Consider the following 27,800-nt stretch of genomic DNA (forward strand, 5'->3'; position numbering starts at 1 on the left):
CCATGTCCTCATACCATTTATGAGGGTTTTTGAGGGTTTCAGTATTTTTTCCAAAATATTTTTATTCCTAGCAGTATTAAGAATGTTTATGTACATACCTTATTTTCCTATTTTTATGTAGGAAAAGAAAACCTAAAGAAAATAGAATTAAAATTAATACATATAAATGAGAAATCCATTTAATTCAACATTTTTGCATTTTGGGGGGAGTATGTCAGGTATGCTTTGAATATTTTGTATATTCACTAATCTACGTTTATTTATATATTTTTTCATTAATTTTTATTACTTTTTTATATATTTAGTATTTTTTATACATTTATTTATTACTTTTCTTCAATGTATATTATTGAAAATATGTCATTATTATTACGCATTTATTTTTGTAGTTTCATTCATTTATTTATCTGTATTTTTATTTGACCTCAATATTTCTGAAATCCCTGCTGCGGCCGAGAAATGAGCGGCCAGTCGATTTGCGCCGTGTCCAATTTCTCTCCGTGCACGGTGCCGTAGGAAACGCTGGAGGGCGTTTGACCTACATCTTAATATGGCATATCGGGAGCTCACGAACACCGCGAGTGACATTATCAGAGCGTGCCCCGGGTCCACCGTGTTTTGCTGGGCGGGGCATGGCGTAAGTTACGGCGGGCAACCGACCGTATGGATCCGCGTGAAGCGCGCCGAGACGACTGCGGAAAAAAAAAATCTCGCTGTGAACGCGAACCTCGTTTGGGCCGTCCACAGTTTCCCTCCGGAGCCATAACAGAGTGACACATAGTCTTCGGGAGAGGGAAAGAAGAAGATGGCAGGGACCAAAGTGAGTTACTTTCTCTTACTTTTGTTAAAGAAATCGAGAGACCTATCACCTTAAACAGCGTTGTGAAGTAACGTTTGTTTAATAGGCGGTTTGCAGTCGATAGAAGCAGCTCCACTGAGTTTCAGACGAGTAAGCGTCACGTTGAGACATGTTGAAGCTGAGGCAAACGCTGGCACGCCCCGTCTTGAGTGTACACTAACTCACGCTAGTGCGAGTGTTAACAACGTGACAACAAATGGCTTTAAAATAAAAAATTAAAAAAAGTTATCTTGTCTGCGTCACCTCTAGTGTGCTGAACCAAACAAGTCCCCTTGAAATAACACCTGAAGTGTATTGATGTACTGGTTTGTTCTCCGTAGTCAGCACTGGTGCTCTGCATGGATGTGGGGTTCTCCATGGCCAACTCAGCCCCCGGTGAAGAGCCTCCCTTTGAACTCGCCAAAAAAATCATCCAGAAGTTTGTCCAGCGCCAGGTATATTTACACATTTATTAAACAAGGAACAAATCAAGACTACTATCATGAGAGGTCTCTGGCATCTCTTGCACGCACTGGACGTGTCTCATGTCTCCTGACAGGTTTTTGCTGAGTCTAAGGATGAACTGGCTTTAGTTCTGTTTGGCACAGATTCCACCAGAAACCCTCTGTACCGTGAAGGCCAGTACCAGAACGTCACCATCCACCGCCACCTCATGATGCCTGATTTTGAGCTTCTGGAGGAAATTGAGAATCAGATCCATCCAGAGAGTCAGCAGGCGGATTGAATCCTTATGCTTTATGTGTTGTTGTTTTTTATTTTTTTTTATTTTAATCCGGTTTTTTGTTAATTTTTAAGGTATATAGGTATTAAGTCGACATCTAATGGTACTTCTGATGTTGCCGTGGAAGAATTGTTAACGCAGGTACATAGGTATTAAGGTACAAATAACAATTTTAATGCTCAGGAACATATTGTTTGTGTGGGTACAGCAAGTCTGTGCATGGGCTCTAATGTCTTATGAATTCATCAATCAAAAACAACTTGAAAATGGGGATTTATACATATCTGTGGTAAATATTTCACATGTAAGGTCCGCTTTTCCAGTTGTCCCACGGCCTTACTCAGCAAATACACCTTGCTCGAGCGTCAGTACTATATTTTACCTAAGTACTGGACTTGGGTCATGTCAGCTGAAAGCTCCGAGAATACCTAAAAAAGTGGGCTTTGCGTAACAAACGTAAAAACATTTGACCGCACAACAAATGTGAAGTGCATTTGTGACAGCCGTTTTTAACTGAGAGTCTTAATACATGTGATCTATGTTGTTTGTGGATGAACCCCCCCAAAAAAGTTTGCTTTAGATCCAATATTCAGAGTTGGTACTGTGAAATAACTTTAAGCCCTCATGTTCCCAGAAGATATGTGAGAAAATGTTAGCTCCTTAACTACTGTTCAACAGGGCTGGATGCTCTTGTTGTCTGCATGGATCACCTTCAGAAAGAAACTAAGTAAGATGCTGTCTGTATCTCATAACTGACGTCACTGTGCTGAATGAATTACTAGTTGTCCAGTAGTGTGACTGAGACTGTGTTTGGGATTTCTTTTCAGAGGGAAAGGGAAGAAGTTCGATCGTCTCAACGTTGCCCTCCTGACTGACCTCAACACCCAGGCTAGTGCAGACCACCTGGATGTTATTATCGACAACCTGAAACAAGCTGGCATCACCTTGCAGTTCTTGTAAGGTTCAAACTTATTACCCAGGTGTAATTTCAAAACTAATATTAACTGCTATATGTGATACAGCAACAAAATCAGGCTATTTGAGAGAGATACTTCATTCTGCTTATAGTTGATATTTTGACATATACTGGTTAAGTGTTTTAAGATGGCATACTGCACACATTATATCATTTTATTCTGCATTACTTCAAACATAGGCACCCTTGTCTTGATACAGCTAACACTTATTGTGCAGTTATCAAAAGTCACGGTGGATAAAATTTGGTTTATCATCAAAGCTTTTTTGATGTCAAACTGATCTCTTTAGTTCATTCAGGCTAGTTTCCTGACATTTGGTCCCTTTTATGGTCCCTTATGCCGTCTGCTGTATTTGCTCTGGCTTTGACTATGAACATTTGCATTGCCAGTTTGCCTTTCCCTGCGGAGGACGACGACGAGGAGGGCGCAGGAGATGCAGACAGAAGAGGCCCTGGTCACCTGGGCACGGGCAAAGGTCTGTCCAGGGAACAGAAGAATAGCCTGGACATGGTGAAGCACATCATGCTAAGTCTGGATGAGGAAGACGGCCTGGATGAAATTTATACATTCAAGTATGAGGACTCTTAGTAAACAATGGATGATTATTTTCGTGTCTTCCACTTTTTTTTGTTGTTTCTCTCCGAATCACAGTTTTATCTACAATTAAAAGTAGGTAATGCTCTTTTTGTAGGATGTCATGTGACTTAGCTTTCTGTGTGCTTCTCTCCTGCTGTAGGAAAGCAATCGAGCAGTTGTGCATGTTCAAGCGTATCGAGAAGAGACCCATGGCTTGGCCCTGTCAGCTGACCATCGGCAGCTCCCTGTCCATCCGTATTGTTGGTTACAAAGCAGTGAGTTGATTGTGAAGGGCACTGGATGAATATATACCACGTGCTTATTACATAGCTTTATTGAATGCTCAGTTCTCTTTGCCTGGTGAGCAAGTGTTAAGTTCTGTCGTGTCTGAAAATTGGACTGCATATCCGCAAGTGATCATAACACTAGTCTGGTTAATAGTTTTTTCTTTAAAATCAGATCAGTTAGTGACACCTTGTGGCAAAAAGGCTGCTCCATCACTACAAATTGTGCCGGACATTTTTAGGGAAGAACTTTCAAAGTTCACCTTACTGTTCATTATAAACATACAGATGATTGCTCATCAGTAGTAGTCACATAGCCTTGCTAGTGAAGCCAAAGTTTTTCTCATCCACAAATACTTCCCATCCTTTCCAACAGGTGACAGAAGAGAGGCTGAAGAAGATGTGGATCACAGTTGATGCTCAAACCACCAAGCCAGAGGATGTGAAGAGAGAGACTGTCTACTGTCTGAACGATGACAACGAGACAGAGGTGCAAGAGGATGATACCATTCAAGGTGAGGAAGTTGTTTGAAATCAGAGTGCTGAGTGTTCCTATTACACATCAACACCCAGTGAAATCACACACTGAATTCATTCATCTTTTAAGTTCACTTCTTTTCTGTTCACAGGTTTCCGTTACGGAAGTGACATTGTTCCCTTTTCCAAAGTGGATCAAGAGCAAATGAAATACAAGCACGATGGGAAGTGCTTTGCTGTTCTAGGCTTTACCAAACAGAACATGGTATTGTTCTTTTTATGACATTGTGATTGAATGTGGCATCTAAAAAGAACTCAAGTAAAACAAATCTAATTCAAAGCTAAAACTTTGTGATTGAGCCGGTTACTTTATTTACATGCAGTCCTTTTTGCCATCTGCTTGCAGGTACATCGTCATCACTTCATGGGAAATCAGGTCATCAAGGTGTTTGCTCCCAAGGATGATGAGGTGAGAATAGAGAAAACTGGATACACTGCTTGTGTCTACATGTTGACACTGACTTGTTCGTGTCTATTTCTACACTGTGTCTGAGCAGCATGCAGGAGTGGCGTTGTCGGCCGTCATCCGGGCGCTGGATGAACTCAAAATGGTGGCCATTGTGCGCTACGCCTATGGCCGAAGCAGCAACCCTCAAGTAGGAGCAGCTTTCCCCTGTATCAAGCCGGAATATGAGGTGAGATTGAAAGAGTCCTAAACATGCTGTTTTCAAGTTAATTCAGTCAAGATGTGTCAAATATCAGAGGTAACAATCCATCTTTTCGCCCTCCATAGTGTCTGATGTACATCCAGCTGCCCTTCACAGAAGACCTCCGACAGTTTACGTTTCCTTCTCTTGAAAACAACAAAAAGTTCACTGCATCAGGTACTGTTTCTGCATGTCATGTTTATTCAAAGTAGTAACTCTTGTTGCTTCAAAAGCACTGATAGAATTACACTTGATGGAGGACTTAAAGAATTTCATTAATGTATGGTAGAAGCCCCTGGTCATCCTCGCAGGAGGTAATGTTATGTGAGCTCTTTCTAAATATGAGGCACCTCATGGCTTGTTATTTCACTCACAAACTCGCACATTCGTGTTCAACAGGCAGCAAATTCTCCGCGACAGGGATCTTTTCACCCTCGGACCAATCCTCCACAACAGCTGTTAAGACCTGCTGATGTAGACATGTCCGCGTTACCTCCTACAGGCACAGAAAGTAAAAGCTGCTGCAGTTTTAACACTGTACCACTTTTGGTACCTGTAGATGGCACACATCGGCATGTCGACATGCAGCTGCTGTTACTTTGCTTGTCCACATCTGGCACACATTCAGAACTGCAGGACTGATACTGGTTGGCACTGGTGGAAGAAGTTAATGAGATATTTTACTTAAGTAAAAGTACCAATACCACAATTAAACAAATTGTCCATTACTAGTAAAGTACAGAAGTATTGGCAGGAAAATGTACGTTAAGTATCAAAAGTTAAAGTACTAGATATGCAAAATGGCTCCATTCAGAGTGTTATATTGATCATATGTGAATGTATAGTATTGGAATAGTACTGATTCACTGACTTGTACATGTAATGTGATGAAGGTAGAGCTAATTTTACATTCTTTTGGGTTGTTTAATCTATAACAGTATAATAATATTTTGTAGAGTGATCATGTTTGCTATATAAAATCTTGAAATGAAAAGTAACTTGTAATGATAGTTGTTGGATAAATGTTGTGGAGTTAAAAGCATAGTATTTCCCACAGAAATGTGGTGGAGTAGAAGCATAAATAGCAATAAAATGCAAATACTAAGTAAAGTAAAAGTACCTCAGAATTCTACTTACTGTACCACCACTGCTGGCTGGCTCTGCAACTCTGAAAAGTGATAATATTTGATGGGCTTTTTGGTGGTATTCATCACTGAGTGCGTATCTGTGTTAAGAGATACATAAGCCAGAAGATTTCACTGAGAGATGGGGCAAAAGACTTGAATGGACTGTTGAGTGACATGTGATTTCTTCAGACACTCAGCTGTCCGCTGTGGACTCTCTCATTGACTCCATGATGTTGGTAGAGGAAGATGAGAATGGAGAACAAAAGGACATGTTCAAAGTCCACAACATTCCCAACCCTGCCTTCCAGAGGCACTTCCAGGTACTGCAGTACAGTTTGTATTTGTATTTTGACATAAAAACCTCCTATTCTGAGTAGGGGCAGATGGCAAAAGTCAGACAGATGGAAAAAGCTTTCATCTGCCTGACTAGAGCTTCACCAGCTAGCAGCTGTTGATACGCAACCAGAATTTCTTCTTTTTCAGTCACCGTCTGTCTCACCTCCTTTCTCCCAGTGTCTGCATCATCGAGCAGTAAGCCCTGGTACCCCTCTTCCCCCCATGGAACCGTGGCTGAAGGCTGCTCTTGAGAGCCCTGAGGTCATTAGTGAACGTTGCCAAGCTCCACTAGAGGAGCTGAAGAGGAAGTTTCCTCTCACAGAAGCGTGGAAGAAAAAGAAGCTAAAGACTAGTGCTCAGATATTTGGCAAAGAGTAAGTTTGATTTATGGTGAGGGAGTCTTTAAACATCATGGACAAGGCTGTTTGTCATGTGTGTCATTGTTACCGTAAAGATGATTGTGTGGGGCTGTGGTTTAACTGATTACAAAAAAGGTGGTTTTTTTTTTTAAAAACCATTTCCAGGATTTTAACTGACCCCTTGTGGTTTACAGCTCTGAGGAACCAGATACCAAGAAGGCAAAAGGAGATGACAACGAAGAGGAGGAGGAGTATAACCTTGCTGACATTGCTGAAGGCTCTGTTACTTCGGTGAGAATCAGGGGAGAGATAACCACCTCCTATAAACATCAGCTATTTCAAATAAAGTATTTCACAACTTGCTTGAACAGGCATACTTTAAAATGTCCTTTTCACTTCAGCCCTGACTAATATTAAACACTTACCACCAGGTGGGAAGCGTGGATCCAGCCCGAGATTTCCGCACTCTGATCAAGCTGAAGAGTCTTCCTTTCGGAGAAAGTGAGGTCCAGGTCTTCTGTCCTTTTTTCCAGCGAGCTGGACTGTTTACATTTTTTTCTATTTCTATTGTAAACCATCAGGACTCATGTTAAGCCCTTGTAATTTTGTTTATCTCTTTGTTTGGTTGTTGTGACCCCTGTGTCCTTCCCAGTCTGTCAGCAACTGACTCACAGGATAGAGCAATTGCTTAGCAACAAGAACACACACTACTACATGAAAAGCATCACCTGTATCCAGGCTTTTAGAGAGCAGTCTGTTAAGGTAAATAAACATTCACCATCTTCCATTTGGGAAATGCATGATGATGTGGGGTTTCTGTTATAAGAGTCTGTGGGTAATAATCTTAAAATATCAGTCTGCATGGAGATTGAGTAATTTTGAGATTAAAATGAGTATGTTTCATTTCATTTGACTTAAGGCCAGTTCTTGTGCAACTGGGCTTATGGTTATGTCTGCAAGTAGATGTGAGGTTTTAGGAGACTCATAAACAGATTTTGAGTGTTTCATCTCTTTCCTAATTCAGCGGGGAAATGCTGATCTGTACAATAGCTACCTCCAGTCCCTGAAAAGGAGCATCCCAAAAAGAGGGCTAGAGGTCTTCTGGGATCTGCTTGTTCAAGGTATGATAAGCCTCTTTACTTGAGGCTATAGGATTTCTCTCAAATGATTCCTCCCTTGAGATGAGATGAAATTTTCACATAGTTTGAGTGCAAAATAAGTAAATAACACAAAAATAGGAGCTGACTGATGGTTAAAAATGCCCTGCGACCTGAATCACAAGTATCCTAAAGGATTGTCAACTTAATTATTGCTGTTTGACAGATGCAATAACTCTGATCAGCAAAGACGAGGTTGACGGAAGCACTGTGCCAAAAAATGAAGCTAATCAGGTAACTTAAAGGAAAACTCCTGTTTTAACCAGTGTGAATTATTGAGGAGCGAGTGACTGAATATTTTAAATTACTGTGATCCTGAGTCTGTCCATATTACTGACTGGAGCCTACTTTGTCCTAAGTTTCTGGTTGCTGAGGAGAAGGAAGAAGAAGCGGCTGCAACACACACTGAAGATACAGGAGATGTTGATGACTTGGTAAGTGTTCCTGTGACAGCCCTTTTCAGGTCTTAAATATTTAACTGATGTGCCCCAAACTCATGTTTGAACCATTTCCTGTTTATTTGCAGTGTGTGTCTGATAATGTGCCTGGCCTATTGAGACCTTATATGAACCCTCCAGTCTATTTTTTCCCCTCTTCCTATGCAGCTGGACATGATGTAAGAGGGGATGCCATGGGATTGTCTGCAGTGGACATGCAGAGAAATAAGAATGCAATCATTCAGCCCGACCGGACCAAACCAATTCAGCCGTCCATTGTTCTGCCTCTCACTTGGTGACCCCTTATACTTTGTAACTGGTGGCAATGAGTAACTGCATGCTGTACTGCACAAAACAGTTTGATTTACACCAGTACTGTATAAGAAGACTACTCTTGTCTTTAGAATCTACTAAAACTATGTTGATGGCTTTAGATGTGGTTAATGAGAAATGTCAATCTCAAATTTAATGTAAATTTTATGAATGTCTCGTTACAATTTCATGGTAATATGCTGTAATGTTGGATACAGTGAGTACTTTAAATGTCAAGGTTTATGTGCACTAGGAACCTTTGGGAAGCAAATCAGCGTCCAACAAACTGCAAATTTATTATCTTTGATCAGTAAAGCTTAATGTTTGAAAAATGCTCAACTTCTACTATGTTTTTGTATAACAAAATACCGAGGATGAATACAGTTGCAGTGATATAATTGGAAAACTGTACAGCGCATAGTAGAATCATAGTAAACCAGTATCTCATGCTTAAAATGCTAGATTAACATCAGCAGCATCAATAAAACATTCACGTCCACATGAGTACGATCTCCCTTTAACATACCCACTGGATGAAACGGTTAAACAAACTGGAATGGGACAGGTTAGAGAAGTCGCTTGCTTTAAAGATGGCATTTTCGTCACCCATAGCCAGCTTCAATAGGACTTCTTGGTCAATGTCACTTCTGGTGGCTATCACTGTGGAGACAACCTGTGCCCCACGCATCTCATTAACTGCCGCCTCCAGGTTTTTGCTGTCGGTGATGCCATCTGTGATTATAACAAATGAAACCTCTGCGTTGCGTCTCGTAGTGCGAACGTTTCCTTTGAACAAGATATTGTCAATGGTGTGGATGATGGCAGGCCCCACGCTTGAGGAAGAATCCAGATAATGCATGTGTTCTATGCCTTCGGTGATGAGGGTATGGTCATGTGTGAGATTGAAGGCTACGTGATGCTCGTTCTCCTTGCCGAACTCCATTAGTGCTATGCGGGCTCGCATATGATCATTTTTGTGGTGAGCCAGTTCAAGCGTGTGTGCCACCTTACGCAAAAATTCAAGGGCATACACGAAGTTCTTTCTCCCAAGGCGCTCTGAGCCATCTAGTAGAAAAAACAGGTCCACTGGTCGCTGGACACATGGAGCTACATCAGGTTCTGCAAGGAAAGAGAGAAATCACTAAATGAGCTGCACTCCATTGAAACTGAACATATATTGTAGTCATGACTAATACCTACCACTTTTGCAGGGTAGATCAGGGCACACAATCACTGGCTCTGGAAGGGAAATCGCATGGACATATGATAAAAAAATGGTCAGAAGGACCAGTAGTGTCATTCTGTTGAGTGTTTTGGTACTTACCCGGACAGAGGTTAGTCTCCATTTTTTGTATGAAGTCCTCAGCCACCAAGTCAGTGTAACGCTTCAGCTTTTCGACAGCAGTCTTGTTGCATGCTATTGACACCAGGATGTTATCATCTTGATCGCTTTTAAACATATCGCTAACCCCGATGGCATTCACCACCACATTGTCGCGGTTACAAAGGTACGTGAGCAGATCCTCCTCATCATTTGGGTCAAAGCGGCCATCTGTGATCACCACCACAGATACTCTGGCTTTGGCTCGCTTTCTGTCCCTGATGAGGGTGTCGTAGGCAAACTTGAGAGCCGATGGTGTGAAGGTGCCCCCAGCAATCCACTGTAGATTCTTCACTGCTGTTGTAAAGGCAGATATGGAGTTTATGTTCGGGTCATCAAGATGAATGGCCTCAAAGGTCCCTTTGTGACTGTACTGTACAACTCCGAGTCTTGTACCTAGAAGAGGCAGACATGTCAAGCAGCGCATTTCCAAATCGGTGAGTTCAGTTTTAAAAGAATACACCTAAATTTTTCCGATTGTCAAAAAATTCTAAAAAAAGAACAAAACCAAAGCTGCGTTAGTGGAAATGTTCAGGTAGAGATGAATTTTAGGAGAAAATTTTTGATGTCTTGGCTTTGTGTTCACATATGTCTGAGTGTAAATTTACAGTGTCTACAGTATGAAGTTGAAATATTAACTGGTAACACTTGATGGCTGAAAATGTGCCACACTGACAATCTGTACTTTGTCATTACTGTGCAGTCAGCGTTAATGAAGAGCACTTGGCCAACACAGGGGCCTTTCCAAATATTTTTGGCTGTATATTATGTGGTGGATTAAGTGATTCAGTCTCTGGAAATGGTTTATCTGTTACGTCAATCTCTACTCCTTGTCACTTGAAACTATGACTGCAAAAGAAGTTACAGGGACATTTCTGACCCTGTTTTTTTGCTCAACTGTACCGGTTGGTGACGCAGGGTCTTTGGCCATAGAGCCCAGCCTGTTGATCGTGTTGATAACAAAGTTCTTTTCCAGCGTGAAGTTTGTCAGCCCAACACTCTCTGAGCTGTCAATTATAAATACAATGTCCAGAGCTCCACAGTGTTTCTCACAGTCTGAGACAAAAGACACAAACGGGATTCACCACGTTGAAACATACTGACAGTAAAGCCATGATTCATTCATTAACTTAGCACTCACCCTGCATGTCTGTATGATGGTGATGAAATTTGCTTACCACAACAACCGCACGTCTCCCTGACGTAAGTCATGACATCACACTCCTGCAATGAGAGGTAAACAGGTTAGATTTAATACTACCAAGGAAATTTAGATAATGTAGTAATCATAAAAAATGCAATGTTTACTCACAGTAAGCCCAGGATCGCCCGTTGGTCCAGGTTCCCCCTGCGCGCGCACACCAAGAGAAAGCAATGCAGTTTGGTCTCAAATTTGCACACATAGTCAAGTCATAATTTAAGTGATCCTGCTGTTGCTTACATCAATTCCAGGTTGTCCTCTGGGTCCTCTCTCTCCTGGCTCACCTGGCTGACCTGATTCCCCCTAAAAAGAAAACCTTTTTTCACTGGAAGTGACTAAATTTGCTGCATATTATTGCATTTCTTTGAAAGTCATGTTTTTATGATTTTATGATTTCTGCCTCTGGTTAACCACAAAACTACATAAATGTCACTTATTCTCCAGAATACTTTAGTAGAACATGCCAAACTACATTTTTAATTTCTTTCACTTTGTCTTTTATGAATGAGCTAAAACATCTTATACTGTGCAATTAAGTAGTTCAGTGTCGATGATGGGTTACATATGACAGCAAGACACATCACACCCCACCAGTTCAGCTCTTGTCACATGATCTCTTGCGACTGTTATGCTGTTTTTTGTGATAGCCATGCAGAAATTTTCACTTTTTCAGCTAAGGTTTTGATATTTTTTTGCCTCATACAAAACGTGATAGGTGACTAAAACTTTAACAGGAACATCTCTTTCCAGAAAATACGACCATATTTCTCAGGAAAATCTACATACCAGCTCTTGAAGAGGTTTTTTTTGGAACTACTTTCTACTGAAGAAAGATTCCGGAGGAAAAGTGGTCACAGTGAGGTCTGTGCTTTATCCTGAGTACCCGGACACTGTTTTTGAAAAGACACAGTACTGTTGTGCGTTCAAAATGAATTATTCAGTGCTGTGAGCACCAAATTCCTTTCAAATGGATTGTATTGGATTGGTGGCAGAAATTTCAGATAGATATCTCAAGGTAGATACCTTTCAGTGATACTGTTTTTCATAATTTGGGTGAATCTGCCATTTAAAATCTTTGAGGCTGACAAGTATGCACGGCACACAATTTAAGGGTTGCATGTCAGGAGGTATTCCCTTTTGCACCAACACTACATGAACTTCTGTAGTGGTTTTATTAATCTACTTGTACTTTTGTTTGGTTGATTTATCAATCTTACAGGCTCTCCTGGTTTTCCTTTGTTGCCAGGATCTCCTTTGGCACCACATTCACCTCTGCCGCCTCTGGGTCCTCTCCTGCCTGGATTACCTCTGTCTCCCTGGAACAGAGTTACTTTAGACTCAAATAAAGACATTTAAGGCATGCAGGAATTTCATGAAGTAAACAGAAAGCCGTACAGTGGGTCCTCTCGGTCCAGTATAGCTAAATCCTGGTCTTCCTTTGTCTCCCTTTAGAGGAAAAAGAAAATAATGATGTTCAAATGCTGCAATTTCTTTCCTGAATTTGATGATCAGAAAAGTTGAACTCTTTGCCCACCTTTGGTCCAGGGGATCCAGAGTCTCCTCTTGGTCCAGGATCTCCTGGATTTCCCTTGGTGCCCTGCAACCACAGAAGATGACATTCAATGAAAAGTATATCATCCAGAGTGTATTTCACACAAAAACTTTGTTAATAATCCACTCAAAACATAAGCTCCAACAATGGTCAGTTAGTGTTGATGATTATGACATATGATAAACAACAAACATTTGGTCCAGGGCCCCCTGGTTCTCCTGGCTGACCCCTTGGTCCTGGTAGTCCTTGGTCTCCCTGGAAGAGAGAGGGTACCAAAACATTTCTATATCACGACATTACACATAAAATTACCCATGCTATGTGAACTTTGCAGTGCATAGCTTTGGAAAAAATATTTGTAGAACAATTTCCTTGATTAAAGCGTTTAAATGATAACAGACTCAGCTTTTGGCAGGATAACCGGTACATGAAGGCAGTACACCAGTATTTGAGGTCTAAGAAGACTTCTTAGGAACCTGAGTCATCGCTCTGCCAAAATCCACCCACAGCACAACCCCCTCACCTTTGAACCCTTGAATCCATCTTCTCCAGGCTGACCTCTGGGTCCATGTGGCCCTCGTTCTCCCTTGAAAATAAAGGAATGTGTCAGGAGTTGAACCAAAACATTTATCCTCAGGCAATCTATACAAAACACAACAGGAACTGAGAGGTATTAATTCTGTGTCAGGACAATTTTCCTGAGAATCTGGTTGGGAAATGTATTTTTATCTTTCTCTGGAAGAGCAGTACTCTCTTGAGAGATCTGGAACTCATAGGATTTTTTTTCACTCTGATGACATCTCTGGTAAAAGTAATCAGAATCCACTGATTTTCAGAGTTTCAAAAAAAGTTGTTACTCGGCTTTCAGACCACCAGCACCAGCTCTCCTTCCCACACGCCCCTGTAGTGTTGTCTGCAAATTTGCCAGGGTGGTCTTTGTGAGGAAACTATTTGCAATACCACAAAACCTGCTCTAAAAAAATAACTCGAAATATAATTATTATGTATATAAATTACATTAATCAAAACATATATATATATATGTACCTTTCTCTCAGCGCTGAACTTACCTTGTCTCCTTTTGGCCCATCAGAACCTGCCGCTCCCTTTGTTCCAGGGTCTCCTCTCCTTCCCTGTTAACATTTATTTACAAATAATTGACAACAAATTTTGGCAAATTCTCAACCAGAGAATATTTTATTTCATAAAATATAAGTGTTTGAAATACCTCTTCACCCTTTGGTCCACGTAAGCCTATATGCCCCTGCAAGAGTTAATAGTTTTATTTTAGAGCCAGCTTTGTAACTACAACTTATAGTAAAACAGAAGTAACCAGAAGGGCCAGCAGTAAGGCGCATACCACCGCCAAGGCCAATGTCAAACAAAATACACCAGAATTCAGAGGAAAAAAAATTCAAATTCATAGTAAATGAGGCACATCTGCCCCAAAGTTTAAAGTGTTCTTCCCTGGCCCATCCCCCATCCCTCCAACAGGTTTGGTGTAAATTGGTTCAGTACTTTTTGCATAATCCTGCTGACAAACCAACAAACAAACACAGGTGAAAACATAACCTCATTGGCAGAGGTAATTATAATGAAAACAAAACAACTTCTGTACCTTTGGTCCCTTTTCTCCCGGTAGCCCTGGATTTCCAGGATTTCCACTTTCTCCCTACAGAACAAAGATTTAGGTCAGTAACTCTCTTAAAGTAAAGAAAAAGTTTAATTTTTGGATGATGTTTTCTGTCATGTTTTAATCTAAAGGTTACCTTTGGTCCTCGTTTACCGTCAGGACCAGAGGGGCCCGGCTTCCCAGGGGGGCCATGGTCACCCTAAACAACAAATGAAATCACTTTACTGAAGAAATTAACTAATGTACAATTAGTTAAAATCTAAGTCTAAAAGTCTTCTGCCCCAATGGATGGAAAGAGAAACTTCGCTATTGCAAAGAGAAACTTTGCTATTCTTATAATTTTGCCACTAGTGGACAAAAAGTCAAAAATCAAAAGGATCTCTTCAAAATAATTTCTTTAGAAATTGAATTTGACCCATATGGTTGAATATACACTTAAAAGCCAGCAAGGAGTCATAGCAAAATATAAACTTTGTGTTATTCTGTGTGGGCAGTCAACCAGGCTTCAATGCACATGTGGGTGTATGCCAAGAATCTGAAAGACTAAAAAACCCTGGATAAGAAAAACTGATTGAAATGAATTGGGTACCATTGTGGAACACTGTATCTATAAGATCTCCTTATCCTCAGTGGCCCCAGCCTCATCTTGCCAGAGTTCACTCAGAGTTAATCTAGGCTGTATTTATCAGCCTCTGCTGCTTTGGCCACATTCATGTCACACCATTCAGGTTGTAATCATGGGCAGTTGAGTGGGAAAGAGCATTCACGTCAGCCTCCTGTTTGTAATTCCAGGTCGGAGATATGGGAATGTCTGACAGCTACATCTCCCACTTGGTGTCCAAAGTGAGATCTATGATTTATTATATGGGCTACTGAAGAGTGACCTCTAATAAGTGGGTAAATGACCAGAAAGCCTCCTTTGCTCACATTTTTAATCCAAATAACATCCAATATTAACCCAAATTGCCAATTTAGCTGAGTAAAAAGTAGGTATACGCCGTTTGTAGTTACCTTTTAAACAATAAAGAGGTAACTTAGCAAGTTATCAGGGGATGACATTTTGAAATAATGCCAGAACATAGCCTCGTTGGAATAGAGGGAAGTTTTTCTTGTTTACGAATGCATGATTTCAGCATTTGAGCTATTGTTAATGTTAGCATGGTAATCTCACTTAATCTCAACTAGTCCAACATACTGGAGCCTAGAAACTTTTTTTTTTTTTTTTTTCTGGTTCTAACACACGAAAATAATTTCCCAGTTTTGCCTCAAAAGGTTTGGTTTGTGGTTCTTTTCCAACCATGAAAACAGACTTTTTTGAATTGCTTAAAACATTAGAGATGGGCGGCAATTCCGAGGTCTGTCCACAGAAAAACTGTTCCTGGCACTTTTTCCTAACAGCTGTTCAGCTTCAAGGTCCTATGATATGTTATCTATCAGTTAAAATGAGCACACTTAAAATTTTCCTTCAAAAATGTTGCCTTTTTTAATGCAGTGGTATCCAGTCATGATTTGGATGCGTTGGGAAAACTAAAGCCCTATGACTGTTTCCACTGAATTTCACGGGAATCCATCCAATTACTGTCAATATTTCCTCTGGGCCAAAGTTTTGGACTGACTGACCGACGAACTGACGAACCCCCTAAAACACCATTAGCTGTGTGCCAACTCTAGAGCCCGAATGTTTTATTTTTTCGATTGCTTCAGAGAGCGAAAAGATCTTAGTTTTAATTTAATACAGACCTTTTCTCCGTGGTCACCACGTGGCCCGCTGTCACCAACTTCTCCATTGTAGCCATCTGGTCCCTTTAAGAGTCAAAAACAAAATCATTCAGTAGTTCAGTAAACCAGTAAACTAATCTTTACGGGTCTCTGGCAGATGGATTGTAAAATTAACCAGCCACATGCATTTTTTCATTTAAATACAATGCATTTCTTTAAATACAATGCTTACAACAGAATTGGACCTGTTAATTATCTTACCAAAGATAAACTTTCCCACCTCGACCAAAATATACCACATTTAACATTTGTAGCAGCTGTTCTGCATGTAAGTGAATACTAGCACCTTGAAAGTAATGCGAAAAATAATTTTGTATAACTAGTCGACTCACCTTATCACCTGGATCCCCCTTGCAACCAGGAGCTCCAATTCGGCCAAATTTACCCTGAAGATTTCACAGAGACAATCATTTATTATCAGTATTATTATCAGAGTCATAGTGTAATGTATGTTTTGCTTTGTCATATGAAGACTCACCTTTTGGCCATCAGTTCCATTCCTGCCAGGTACACCTGCTGCACCCTGAGCGTTTGGACGTCAGTGAAGACAGAAAATTAACTATAGCTGATGCTGTTGGGTGTAGTAGGAAGTAAAAAGAAAACACGTCTAACGTTAAAAATGTTACTTACCTTTGCTCCAAATTCTCCGACTGTACCCTGGTGAGGTAAAACAGGCCCATTAGTCCAAATAAAACTTCTTTCAATTTGACAGATGAACAGAAAAGCAGGAATATAAATATTTAGCTCTCACCTTGTCACCTTTCAAACCAGTCTCTCCCTATACAAAAGCACAGGACATGTTATTGAGATTTTTTTTTTTTTTAAATTACGCATTAGATAACAAAGTAGCACAAAAAATCTCCAGCCTGAGCAAACCTTTTGACCAGGTTGTCCGATTGGACCTTCAATGCCAGGATCACCCTGAAATATAGTAAATTATATTCAGCATTAAAATGACGAAACAGTATTTTTAAATAGAATTTTAAGTGTTATAATGATTCATTGTTTATTAAGTTCCCGTAGACATAATTTTTACCTACCTGTTTACCCTTTTCACCTTTTGACCCAGCATGACCTGAGTTTCCTTTTATACCCTATAAATAAGAGGAAATATTGACATTTTAAGAAAACAATTTTTGGTACAAGTAGAAATATACACACATCATTTATATACTTTTGATTTTGTTTTTCATTACTCACTTTTGGACCTTTAAACCCTTTTGGTCCAGGCATTCCAGGAATGGTCGTGCAGTCATGGTCGTAACACTACAAGGTCAAGGATGGAAAAATAAAACAATGTTAAATGTGGTAATACGTGAAGACAAAGGAAACGAGAGATGTGGTGCATCCTAACAGCAGAAATGTATCCAAAACCCTTTTTTAAATACTAGTCTTGTTAATAGCACATGCATAATCTTTCTTACCTGCAAATAAGCTTGGTATTTCTGCAAAGAAAAGACAGCAGTAAGTGAAAAGCACCTGATAGTGATACTGTAATTAGATCAGTATCAAAATATAAGCGTTCGAGGCAAGAAGGGAAAAAAAATTTAGATCACCATGGCTTTTATGATACGATCGATAGATTTAGAATTTATTTCCGGTCGCCCGTGAACGATGTCCACAGCTGTGTAGTTGTCACGGTAAAGTTCAGAGGGCGAGTCGGCTATCTCTGTCATCACTAATTCATCAAGCAAAGCAGACGCTGCCACTGAGAAAATGTGGATCCCTTTCTCCCGGGCCCTCTCTGCCATCATTTTGATCCCTCCACATGGATGTCCTGTCTCGTGGCCATCAGTGATGACCACAGAGAAGAGGACTGCCTTCGTCCCCGAGGATTGGGTGGTCACTTGCTTGGTCATGTTTCCCAGGGCGCAGTCGATGTAGGTGCCTTTGCCCATGTATGTGATTTTCTGGAGGTTCTTGATGAAGTTCTCCCTGGTCGTTAAGTTGCTGAACACGAAATAATCCTGGGAGAAATGCAGGCCTCCTATGGACCAGGTGATCTGGATCTGGCCTTTGTACTCCTCATCAACCAGCTTCTGGGCGAAGATCTTGGCAAACTCTATGACGCTGTCCACCAGGGCACCAGACGGGGACTCCTGTAAGGCGACCGTCTCTGAGGTGTCGATGGTGAAATACAGCTTGATGGGACATTCGGTTTTCCAGGCTGCAGAAAGGAGTGATTCATGTGTAAACATCTTTACTGCACAATTTGTTGCCTTTGACGCAAATTACAAATCTATTGCATGCATAGGTGCAATGTAACTAAGTAGTTTTACTCAATGACTGTACTTAAGTACAAATTTGAGGTACTCTCACTTTACTTGAGTATATTCTTCTCATGCCACTTTATACTTCCACTCACTATATTTCAGAGGGAAATATTATACTATTAATTCTAACACAACTATTATATAGCTTTTTGTTACTTTACAAATTAAGATTTTTGCATACAAAACACATGAAGAGCTTATAAAATATTATGCTTTGTTATAAATTAAACTACCCAACAGCATTTACAAGTAGGGCTGAACTTTTTAGTTGTTAAAATGATGGACAGAACGTTTCCTTGTCATTTTCCAAGCAAAAATGCCAAACTTTTCATGGTTCAAACTTTAAAACCGAAGTTTTGCTGCTTATCCTTTTAATTATTTTTAATAGATTTAATAAATATTATGATTTGTAATTTAAATTTTACTTGTAATAAATCCGAGGATTGGAGTATTGGTTGGATAAAGCAAGCAATGTGAAGGTGTTGCAGCTCTATATAAAGTAGTTAAAATTGCTTCCACATAATGCACGAGTTATAATGATAGTTATATTCTATGTAATAGTATAACAGTACTTTGCTTTTGATACTTTAAATACATTTTCTTGATTACATTTACATACTTTTTTGCATTTTTAGTGTTTGTAATTGAGTATTTTTACTATGTGGTGTTTGTACTTTGTAAAGGATCTAAATACTTTTTCCACCACCGGTACTTATGTATGGCTTTGACATACTTTTAATTTACTTGATTCAGTTCACTTCAACTCCACTACATTTCATAGGGAAATATTGTACTTTTTACTTCACTACATTTTTTTCTCAAAGCTTTAGTTACTCACTACTCATCAGATTAATATTTTTCATACAAAACATATGATCAGTTCATACATTATTTATACATTCTTAGAGATTAAAACCAAAAAGTATATAAAGCCATCAAAATAAGATCCACCTTGACCAACTATTAAAGTGCTGCTAGTGTTAATGCATCAGTAATAATAATCCAATAATATGATAATGTAACACTAACTGGGACCATTCTGCATAATGAGTATTTTTACTTTTGGTACTTAAGTTCACTTTGTTACGAATACTTCTGTACTTTTAAACAAGTTATAATTTGAATACCGGACTTTTACTTATAATGGAGTATTTTTACTATGTGGTAATTCTACTTTTACTTAAGCAAAGGATTGGAATACTTCTACCACCACTGAGTACACAAAAAGGCCTCAGTTCTTATGAGGCAAAACCAATAATAAGATTAGAATTATATTTTATTGAGCTTTAACGTAATAAATGGAACTCACTCACACAACCTTTGGGTCTTGTCGTGGGCTCGATTGGGAGCGGAGGCTGAGTCGGTTCTGGACTGTCACCTCGCCCAGGAATTGGCCTGGGTCCACGAGGGGTCAGATCTTGAGGGATCGCAGCTTGGAGCATGCACAGAAAAATGAACCCTGAAATCATCCCCATTTTTCCTACAAGCCCTAAAAAATAAGACAGAGGGGGGTTGGGACAGGTTTTGAAGGTTTTTAAGCCCAAAGCTCTCTTTTAATGCAGGAAATAGCTGTCAAACAAGTGAGTCTTCACAGGAGGCATCTACTGCGTGAGAAAAGAGGTCAATATTTATATTGTAGCTGAACTAAAAATGTGGTAGTTACATCCCACACGTTTGGTGTGAGCTGACAGGGCAGTGGCGTGGTGCTGTAGGCGAGGAGTACTTCTACTAGAAGTGCACAATATTCCCGTAACTCATCATCTGCAAACAACAGATGGATAAAACACAGTTAAACTGATTGTTTAGCGACACCTCAAACTATTTCCTGTCAAGAACATCAAAACATAAAGAAGACAACAGATGCATTAGGTTTGTACCAGTGTGCTGTTGTACAGTGGTCGGCAAGTTCTATACTTAAGTAATATTTTGAGGTACTTGTACTTTACTTGAGTATTTCCATTTTATGTTACTTCATACGTCCCCTCTACTGCATTTCAGAGAGAAATGTTGTACTTTTTCCTCCCCTCCACTTTATTTAACAGATAACAGTCTTACTAGTTACTTTGCAGTTTCACATCCACACATTATGAGCCTCATCCTATAAAAATGATGCATTGTTACAGGTGAAACTACATGAGCTTTTAAAGCCACGAGGAGAGATTTTGGCATTTCAAGCTGCACACTACACTGCACCAAGCTTTTGTACGAGTTTAAACAAAGTGTCCTCACCGAGGCGACGGCTCTGGGAGTGGAACAATGCGGGCCGCGACGTGAGGCTGTCGGGAAACTCAAGCAATCGCCGCAGACCGTAGATTCCCGTGAAGCATCTCAGTCACGAAGCTCCCGTATCAGCGCGCTCAGTCGGGGTCAGCTCGCGTTCGAGGGGGCAGCCCGTTTTATTCTCAGACGGAGCGCGAGCGCGTCCGCGTGCGCGCGCGTGCGTGCGCGTCCGAGCGCGCGCGGCTGGACTCAGGACGGGGCCGGACAAGCACCGTCTCCCAAACGAGGGCGTGATTCTGGACACCGTGGTGGCTCTGTACAGGCACGACGCGCCGCGGCGGCCTGCTTATCCGCCTGATCTGACAGAACAAACGCGAGGGGGGGGGCGGACTGCTTCTCTCCCGCGAGCGGCTCCACGGACGCCATCAGTCCCGCTGCTCCACATCCTTACATGGAGAGAGCTGCGCCCACGAGCGGCCTGTTTACGTTCCAGGGCCATGCAGCGGGCGAGATGTCACGTTGGAATTTAACCGCCGCAGCCGTCCAGCGTTTAGACTGTAACGCGACTAACGAAACAGTGGACTGGCCGTTTGTCAGAAAAACTAGCCTGCTGCTATTTTGATAAATGATATATCAGCTTAGTCAGTTTTTAAAGGCAAAAATCCCAAACATCTGCCGCCTCCAGTTTCTCGGATTCGAGCATGTGTGGTATAGATGTGTGCGTGCGTGTGCGAGCGTGTGCGCTTGTAGACGGTATATGCACAAGGACAAGTACGTTGGTTAAAAGTACTGTACTCCTACTATACATCTTGAGGAATGGCATTTTGTGTAACTTCAAAGATCCAGATTTTACAAAAAGCCTATGATGGCCTTTTAAAAATGTTTTGCAGCGCATTTTCACACTGTATTTGATGGCATCAGCAGTGGCTAGAAGAAGGTAACCTAACTTTGACCGGCTGAAACAGTAGGATGCAACACATCCGTGCATCAGTATTTCAACCAAATCAATATGTAGTCATATGATATGATAAAACACACACAGGGGCCATGCTTTGCGTTATGAGCACCTTTACTACATTTTGCTGTTAATGCTTCTGTGTTTTACTTACAAAGATGTTAAATGCTTTTACTTTGTGAACAAAGGTGCGGTTTTCAGTCATTGTTTCTCACCTGAGTGCTATGTGTGTATCTTTGACGTCTAACAGACACGTTAGATTCATTTCCTTGCTCATTCAACAACTGCAAGGTAGTTTTGTTTTTGTTTTTCTTAAAACTTTTAAACCTACATTCTTTACATCCATGTTCCCATGCTTGCAGTCTTCTTCATCACTGTCTCTGCTGGAATATCAGAATAATGTTTATCTTGTCACCGGGGTGGTCGTGCATGAGAACTTACAGAACGGGGCACAGTCTTAAGGAGGCTGCTCTGTAGTACTACCTTTACATAAAAGACCCAACTATTTTCAACCTGTAACTCCTGGAGAGGCTCATGCGATACCCTATAACTTCCAGATACCACTATAATTTTTACATTTTTGCATTGAACTTGTTAACCCACATTTATTTAAATTGAACTTCATTTTCTTTCTTTCTTACAAAGGAATATTTTTTAGGGGAAAAAAGCACATAGAGGCCCTCTGCAATTGATGGCACTACAGATGCTGCAGCACGAGCTTAGTTCTCGCAGTCAATCCATTTTTTTTCATCGTCTCCTGAAGGACATTTTCCCTTTCAGACACTGTAAATTATTACAGATGACCTGCCTGTCTTTTCATGCCTCTATGATTTTATTCAGTTTTTAACGAACGAAGGGCAGACACGTGTCCTCTCTGCCGTAGCTTTGCCGAGGTCACCCTGTGGCCCCGATGAAGGGATATTTATGCTTCATTTAACTTTAGTATTTATAAGCAGGTACAGACATGCTTTGGTGAAAACGTTGTGAGAGGCACCTACAGACTGTGGAGTGTATAACTACACTGTAAGTTTTCCTACAGCTGATCAAGGACTCCCACCATTAAGATGCATCAGTTATGCTCTCACACTGGGATGCATTAGTATGCGGCACAGCTTGTCACTGTAATTATCCAGGCCTTTTTGTCACGCAATACTTTCCTGAAGAGGTTTATAATCAATATTTGAGTAACCACCACCTACTGTAGACGTATGTTCATGTTCTCTAACCTGGTGAGGAATTAGGTAAAGAAAAAACATATTTTAAGTTTATTCTCAGCAATTTATACAATTAAGGCAAAAATAAATAAATAAATAAAAATTTATACAGTGGAAATCAGGAGAGAGGAAACAAACACGTAAGCAAACAAAGAAACTCTAGAAAAAATATCCTGACAAACTTAAAGAAGCTGTGCAAACAGACATTTTTCAGCACGCAGGATTACAGGCTAGACCCCGTCAAATCTGGATAGGATATAATGGTATATCTGAGCCAGATTTTACTCGATAAAATTGTCCAGATAACGTAAAGCTATGGCGTTTTGAACTGCTCCCAGTCATCAACAGTGCAAACAAAACAAGGAAGTGATGTTCAACAGGGGGAAATGTGGGAATATTTTGGGATTGGACTTTTAGTGGCATGTACCCTAATTTGAGAGATGCCTTTTAATCAGGTCACACAGATTGTAGTGGTCTTTGACACTATGCGACTATCAGCAGGAATGCTTTAGTGTATGCGGCCTGCTGTTTATCTGCGTTCAAAGGCAGCAAGCTCAGGGAGTCCCTCATCAGGGGCTCAATTAAAAAAGTGCAGCAATACATCCATTGACCTGCTCACAAAGTGCTGCCACTGCTTATAGAGCACCCAAGTGTGTGTGTGTGTGTGTGTGTGTGTTGTTGTGAAGGGGGGAGGTGCATTTCTGAAAAGCTGCTGAGTGAGCAAGTGAGCCAGTAAGAGAGAGGCAGGCAATCTGGGAACATTCTTTTTAGACGTCTGCTGCATCCAGATGAACATCAGCAGGGAAGCTGTGCATCACGAGGCCAGGAACAAGTTTACAAGATTAGGTACAATGAAAAATTAATTACGTTATTTATGACACTGTTATGTGTTTGGATATGTATGTTGATAACAGTTGTCATCACCAGTACATTTGGTAACATCCAGTCCATTGTTTAATACTATATACTAAGAGAGCTCATCTACAGTATGTACCACAGTTCAGATTTTTTACTTCAGTAAAAGCAACAAGACCACCAGTAGAGACAACAGTGGAGTCCAGGACTTTTATCGTTCCATCCCTGACAAAGTCCCTGTCCCTGGATTTTTATAATATAAGATAACAGTTTTACTAGTTACTTTGCAGTTTCACATTCACACATTATGAGCCTATATAAGAGTTTTTCTTTTTCAAATTATACAGATGGAATAAGTGTATTCGTACTACTGGGTGTCACCACAGTAGAAAATTTTTAAATCCTTCAGACAGTACAAAGGCTTTAAGTAGAAATACTTTGATATTAGCACAAAAATGTACTGAAGATATGCAGATTTGCCTCATGCTACAGCTGGTTGTATTGGAACTAGTTTATATACTGTTGGGTAGATGAATTGATAGACTGATAGTTCACTGAATGTTGTTGCCGAATGTGGTTTCTGTCTGGGAGGAGGTGGTGGTGGTGATAATGGTTGCTGGCCAAGACCTTCAGCCATCATTGTGTTTACAAGACAAGAGATCAGAATTCGTCCTTTTGGCAGCACTCCTTCTTCATCCTCTCATGTTGGACTGAGGGCGGACTGGACGCTACAATGACACACTATCTGAAAGTGGTATTAGGAGATGAGTCGGGGGGCCAGCTGGTTAGCATGCTAACTTCAGTAGAGGAAAAGAAGTGATAGGAATACAAGCTAAACAAGCCTTTACACTGGCGTTGCTTTCCACCGCCGGAGACAGCTCTCGGCGAGGAAATAAATGAAGTGTGATACTGAACTCATAACCTTGCCTCTAGACTGTTAAGTAAACAGCTGTTACAGCAAATTTTTGCCATGTAGTAATAGCAAAAACTTACATATAGCACCTTTAAAGTTAAAATGGTTGCATAAATGTGCTGAGTTACTCTCCACCTTTAGTGATTTCACGTACTGTGTATTACCATGGTTTCACACAGACAGGCAAAATCTATTACAGTTGGCAGTCATCTTAACTGTTTACAGAGGCGCAGTCGTTCCCATGCCTGCTGGTGAAAGGTAGGTTTCATCCTTGTAACTGTCATATGTCATGCGGAAATAACCTTGAGAAAGACACGAAACGCTTACTTACAGTTGTAACTGCATCAAAGCGACTGTTGAAAGTGCATACACAGTTGCCTGGTTTCAGACTTTTAAATTGCTGCCGATGTCTCAAATGTGGCCACTTTAAGGTCAAGCTAGTTCTGCTCAGTGTAGCCACCGTTTAGCAAGTCCTCAAGGGCAGTACATGAATGAGCCAGCAGGGGGAGAACACAAACTGCAAAACCATGTCAGTGAGATTCGTTTCTATTATTGATGGTCATGCTTGACAATTGAAGTACATAATGTCTTTCATCTTTTCAATTGGTTCCACTCTTGTAAAAGTCTATTTAAGCATAATGAAAGATCCCAGATAAAGTAATGATCTGAGTGTTTTTTGCAGAGAGTGCAAGTCCCTAAATGGAGGCATGGTGACGGCTCAGTAGTTAATCCTGTCATCCCACAGCAAGAAGGTCCTGGGTGCGAATCTCAGCTCCAGATTTCCTGTTTGGAGTGTCTTGCTGTGTGTGTCTGTGTGTTTTGGGGTTCCTCCCACAGTCCAAAAACATGCTGATTGGTTAAACTGGAACCTCTAAATTGCCTATATGTCTGTTTTTCTCTATATTGAATCATCCATTGAGTGCAGCATCAGGCTTCAGCAGCCTTTGACCCTGAACTGCATTCAAAAAGGAGAATCTGCCCAAAGGTGTTAGGGCTACCTCTCCTGCAATTTCTCCCAGCATTTTCACCAACCATCCATGCTTCTAGCTTCTCTATAATAGCTGTAATTTCATCTCCCCTAAAAAAAAAAAAGAAAGAGAGCAGCTCTTCAAAATGCTCCTTTTCATTTTCAGGGTTAGCAGAAGTTGCAGGGAGTGAATATGGTGTGTTCTGCCAGTGTAATTCATACTTCAGATGACCTGCTTTAAAAGCATATTACCTGCGTGCAATTTACTCAGTTTCAAAGGTTCAGGATTCTATAAAGTCTGCAAAAATCCTTTTTGGGTCAATTTTCTGCAGATGAAAGCAATGTGTACAATGGTTCTATTACACGGAACACAGACTAGTAGAAAGACAACCCTTCTGAAATCACTAGTTGATATGGATTTCACACATTTATGCTTTGCAAAGTGCCTCATTTCATTTGCTTTAGCAGAAATATTAGAAATACTAAAAGCTTTAAAATTGGATAGAAAATCATATTGATGAGTTTCCTGAAAGGGTTCTTTTTTTTTCATGATTCCTTCAAGCTAAAATGTGCAAAATTTGCCACAGCGAACGCTGCTTTAGTTTAAATATTGACTCACTTTATACTAAAAACATAATTATTTCTGATGGGAGAATAGTGTTGAGGTTATTCAAAGACGAAATTAAACCTTGAAAACATGATAAATGAATTGAAATGACTGTCAAAACCCACCTGGTAGGGGTTGGTGCGTTGTTTTAAAAGATGATCTTGAGAACAGACGATAACTTTAAATGCATAATACTGCATCAAAAGTACTGCTAGACCTCATGCTCCCTATGCCAGCAACATCTGCGGGAAGTGACTGTGAACATGCATTATGTGTCCTACACTGTTCAATGTTTAAACTGCTGGAGACTTGTGACTCATATTAATCCTGAAATTGGAAATTCAGGTAATAAATTCCTATCCATTTGGTTGTTTTTTCGAGTTAAGTTTTGTCAGAGCTAGGTGTGTGTGCCGGCATACTCAGAGAGTGAAGGTGTGAAGAGAACTGAGGCAAGCAGATTCACGGTGAACTCTCTGCAACCTCCCAGCTCTTTGCAAGTCGGTTCTATACAGCAACTCCCACCCATTGATATCAGCACTTCATGGCTTAAATAATTCAGCAGAAAATCATGGCGCTACCTAATCTCTGCAGATACTGTACTCCTGGCATTTGGTCATGATGAGGAATAGAAGGGTTGGCAAAGCAGCACATCCACCTGTAAATGAGGTGATTAATTAGAAAGGCTATCAAAGGCTAAACAGAAAGCAGGTACTGTACTTCATGATTATGCTTTTTGACAGTTGAATTGCTACATGTGGTATACTTTGTCATGCTTCAATACAGCAATTAAATTTCCTCATCAGAGCTATACTGATAAGACAAGCTGCATTGCAACAACCTACAGGAATGAATAAACCTTGACATTACACACCAGCATCACTTCAACGAATGCAGATCTTTAATATCATATGCATTTTTAAACTAATGATGTGTTTAATGTAAGGCTTGTTGGGAAAGGCTCAAAGGCATCTGAGGCAGAGTTTCTGAAAAATATTTCCCGCTATGTTCAGCTTTGGCTTGTAGTAATATTAGCAGTAAGATAACAATAGGAAGATAATAAAGTATCTCAAATATTTTTCAGGAGATTGCGTCCAAATGAGAAACTGTAGAATAATGCATAGTGTCCTCATTGCACAGCATCACAGTGTCAGTCTTTTGAAATTATGGAGAAAAAAAAAAGGGCAACATCAATAACCCCCCTCCCCCCTTTCCTGCCCAGCTATGGGCTTTTTTGGTCAGTGTTTCATCCCTCCCACAACATGCTTTAGAAATCTGGTTTCCCCTGGGATAAAAAGGATCTTTCATGGACGTGAAAAAAGAGCTGTGAAGAAATATCAAAGAGCATATCTGAATCTTAGAGCCAAAAGATGGGAAAATCACTGGCTTTGTGAGCCAAATGTGAACAGGAATATGTGCCTAATGGACCGCAAGTGATGTTTTCATGTGTGGAGACACTATTAGAAGCAATTAAGCTTGGCTGATGACTGTCATTATTTTTTTTTTCTCCATTGTTAAGATGCATCGCTAGAAATACTGTAAAAAGCCTCTTTTAGAGAAACAGTGTTCCAAAAGAGCAAATGCATTCTCATAATGCTCAAAACTCTTCATACAATCAACAAAATCTCATAGTGGTGTCTGAAAAAAGTGCTCATCAAAGAGAGAAAAAGAAAAACAGAAGAAAAACAACCTACTTTTTAAAAACAGTGCATCAATCCGGTTGAATGTATTCTGAGTTCTTGCTTGGAATTAGAGTATCACCTAAACTGCTGTCCTATGTGTGTTGGAGCCTCAGACCGTCTAATATGATGAAGCTGAACAACTGTTGCCCCATTATAAATTCCCTCACCATACATACAACAACTGCAATTCCTACTACTGTACCTCTGCTCCGCCTCTGCTCTACGTAAAAAGAACTGTGTAA

General features: G+C 40.4%; 2 protein-coding genes across 6 annotated transcripts; one reads left to right on the forward strand and one right to left on the reverse strand.

The window, feature by feature from the left end:
* Positions 1-574: 574 nt before the first annotated feature.
* xrcc5 (X-ray repair complementing defective repair in Chinese hamster cells 5) lies at positions 575-8,663 on the forward strand. The gene is made up of 21 exons (XM_040148090.1): positions 575-820; positions 1,180-1,293; positions 1,398-1,581; positions 2,259-2,307; positions 2,408-2,536; positions 2,947-3,129; positions 3,294-3,408; positions 3,794-3,932; positions 4,047-4,159; positions 4,301-4,363; positions 4,452-4,589; positions 4,688-4,778; positions 5,918-6,048; positions 6,242-6,438; positions 6,618-6,714; positions 6,855-6,924; positions 7,076-7,185; positions 7,448-7,544; positions 7,747-7,814; positions 7,940-8,014; positions 8,186-8,663. The coding sequence occupies exons 1-21, from the start codon at positions 806-808 to the stop codon at positions 8,198-8,200; spliced, it is 2,193 nt and encodes a 730-aa protein (XP_040004024.1). The 5' UTR covers positions 575-805; the 3' UTR covers positions 8,201-8,663.
* A 45-nt stretch (positions 8,664-8,708) lies between these two features.
* Positions 8,709-20,526, reverse strand: LOC120801289 (collagen alpha-2(VI) chain-like). Of its 5 annotated transcripts, none has more exons than XM_040148085.1 (28): positions 20,378-20,526; positions 19,458-19,637; positions 17,432-18,042; positions 17,300-17,320; positions 17,076-17,141; positions 16,916-16,969; positions 16,752-16,796; positions 16,627-16,653; positions 16,506-16,532; positions 16,354-16,398; positions 16,208-16,261; positions 15,837-15,899; positions 14,233-14,295; positions 14,082-14,135; positions 13,692-13,727; positions 13,534-13,596; positions 12,987-13,049; positions 12,656-12,718; positions 12,446-12,508; positions 12,307-12,357; positions 12,129-12,227; positions 11,152-11,214; positions 11,023-11,058; positions 10,889-10,934; positions 10,614-10,766; positions 9,654-10,106; positions 9,530-9,568; positions 8,709-9,448 (listed from the first exon to the last, which is right to left on the reverse strand). In XM_040148085.1, the coding sequence occupies exons 2-28, from the start codon at positions 19,621-19,623 to the stop codon at positions 8,847-8,849; spliced, it is 3,126 nt and encodes a 1,041-aa protein (XP_040004019.1). In that variant the 5' UTR covers positions 19,624-19,637; positions 20,378-20,526; the 3' UTR covers positions 8,709-8,846. The 5 variants fall into 5 exon arrangements, with proteins under 5 accessions (XP_040004019.1, XP_040004020.1, XP_040004021.1 ...); XM_040148086.1 differs by having other exon boundaries at positions 19,458-19,909; XM_040148087.1 differs by lacking the exon at positions 20,378-20,526 and adding an exon at positions 19,812-20,368.
* Positions 20,527-27,800: the final 7,274 nt, after the last annotated feature.

The sequence above is a fragment of the Xiphias gladius genome, chromosome 16, assembly GCF_016859285.1.
Source record: "Xiphias gladius isolate SHS-SW01 ecotype Sanya breed wild chromosome 16, ASM1685928v1, whole genome shotgun sequence".
Classification (NCBI taxonomy): Eukaryota; Metazoa; Chordata; class Actinopteri; order Istiophoriformes; family Xiphiidae; genus Xiphias; species Xiphias gladius.

Coding starts and splice junctions, on each gene's coding strand:
- LOC120801289 (XM_040148085.1), bottom strand. CDS start 19,623: ATGGGGATGATTTCAGGGTTCATTTTTCTGTGCATGCTCCAAGCTGCG. Junction 12,719..12,986: donor ATGGATTCAAGGGTTCAAAG/GTGAGGGGGTTG, acceptor TCTCTCTTCCAG/GGAGACCAAGGACTACCAGG. Junction 9,449..9,529: donor TGATCTACCCTGCAAAAGTG/GTAGGTATTAGT, acceptor CTTTCCTTGCAG/AACCTGATGTAGCTCCATGT.
- xrcc5 (XM_040148090.1), top strand. Junction 6,715..6,854: donor CTGAAGGCTCTGTTACTTCG/GTGAGAATCAGG, acceptor ACTTACCACCAG/GTGGGAAGCGTGGATCCAGC. Junction 7,545..7,746: donor CTGGGATCTGCTTGTTCAAG/GTATGATAAGCC, acceptor GCTGTTTGACAG/ATGCAATAACTCTGATCAGC.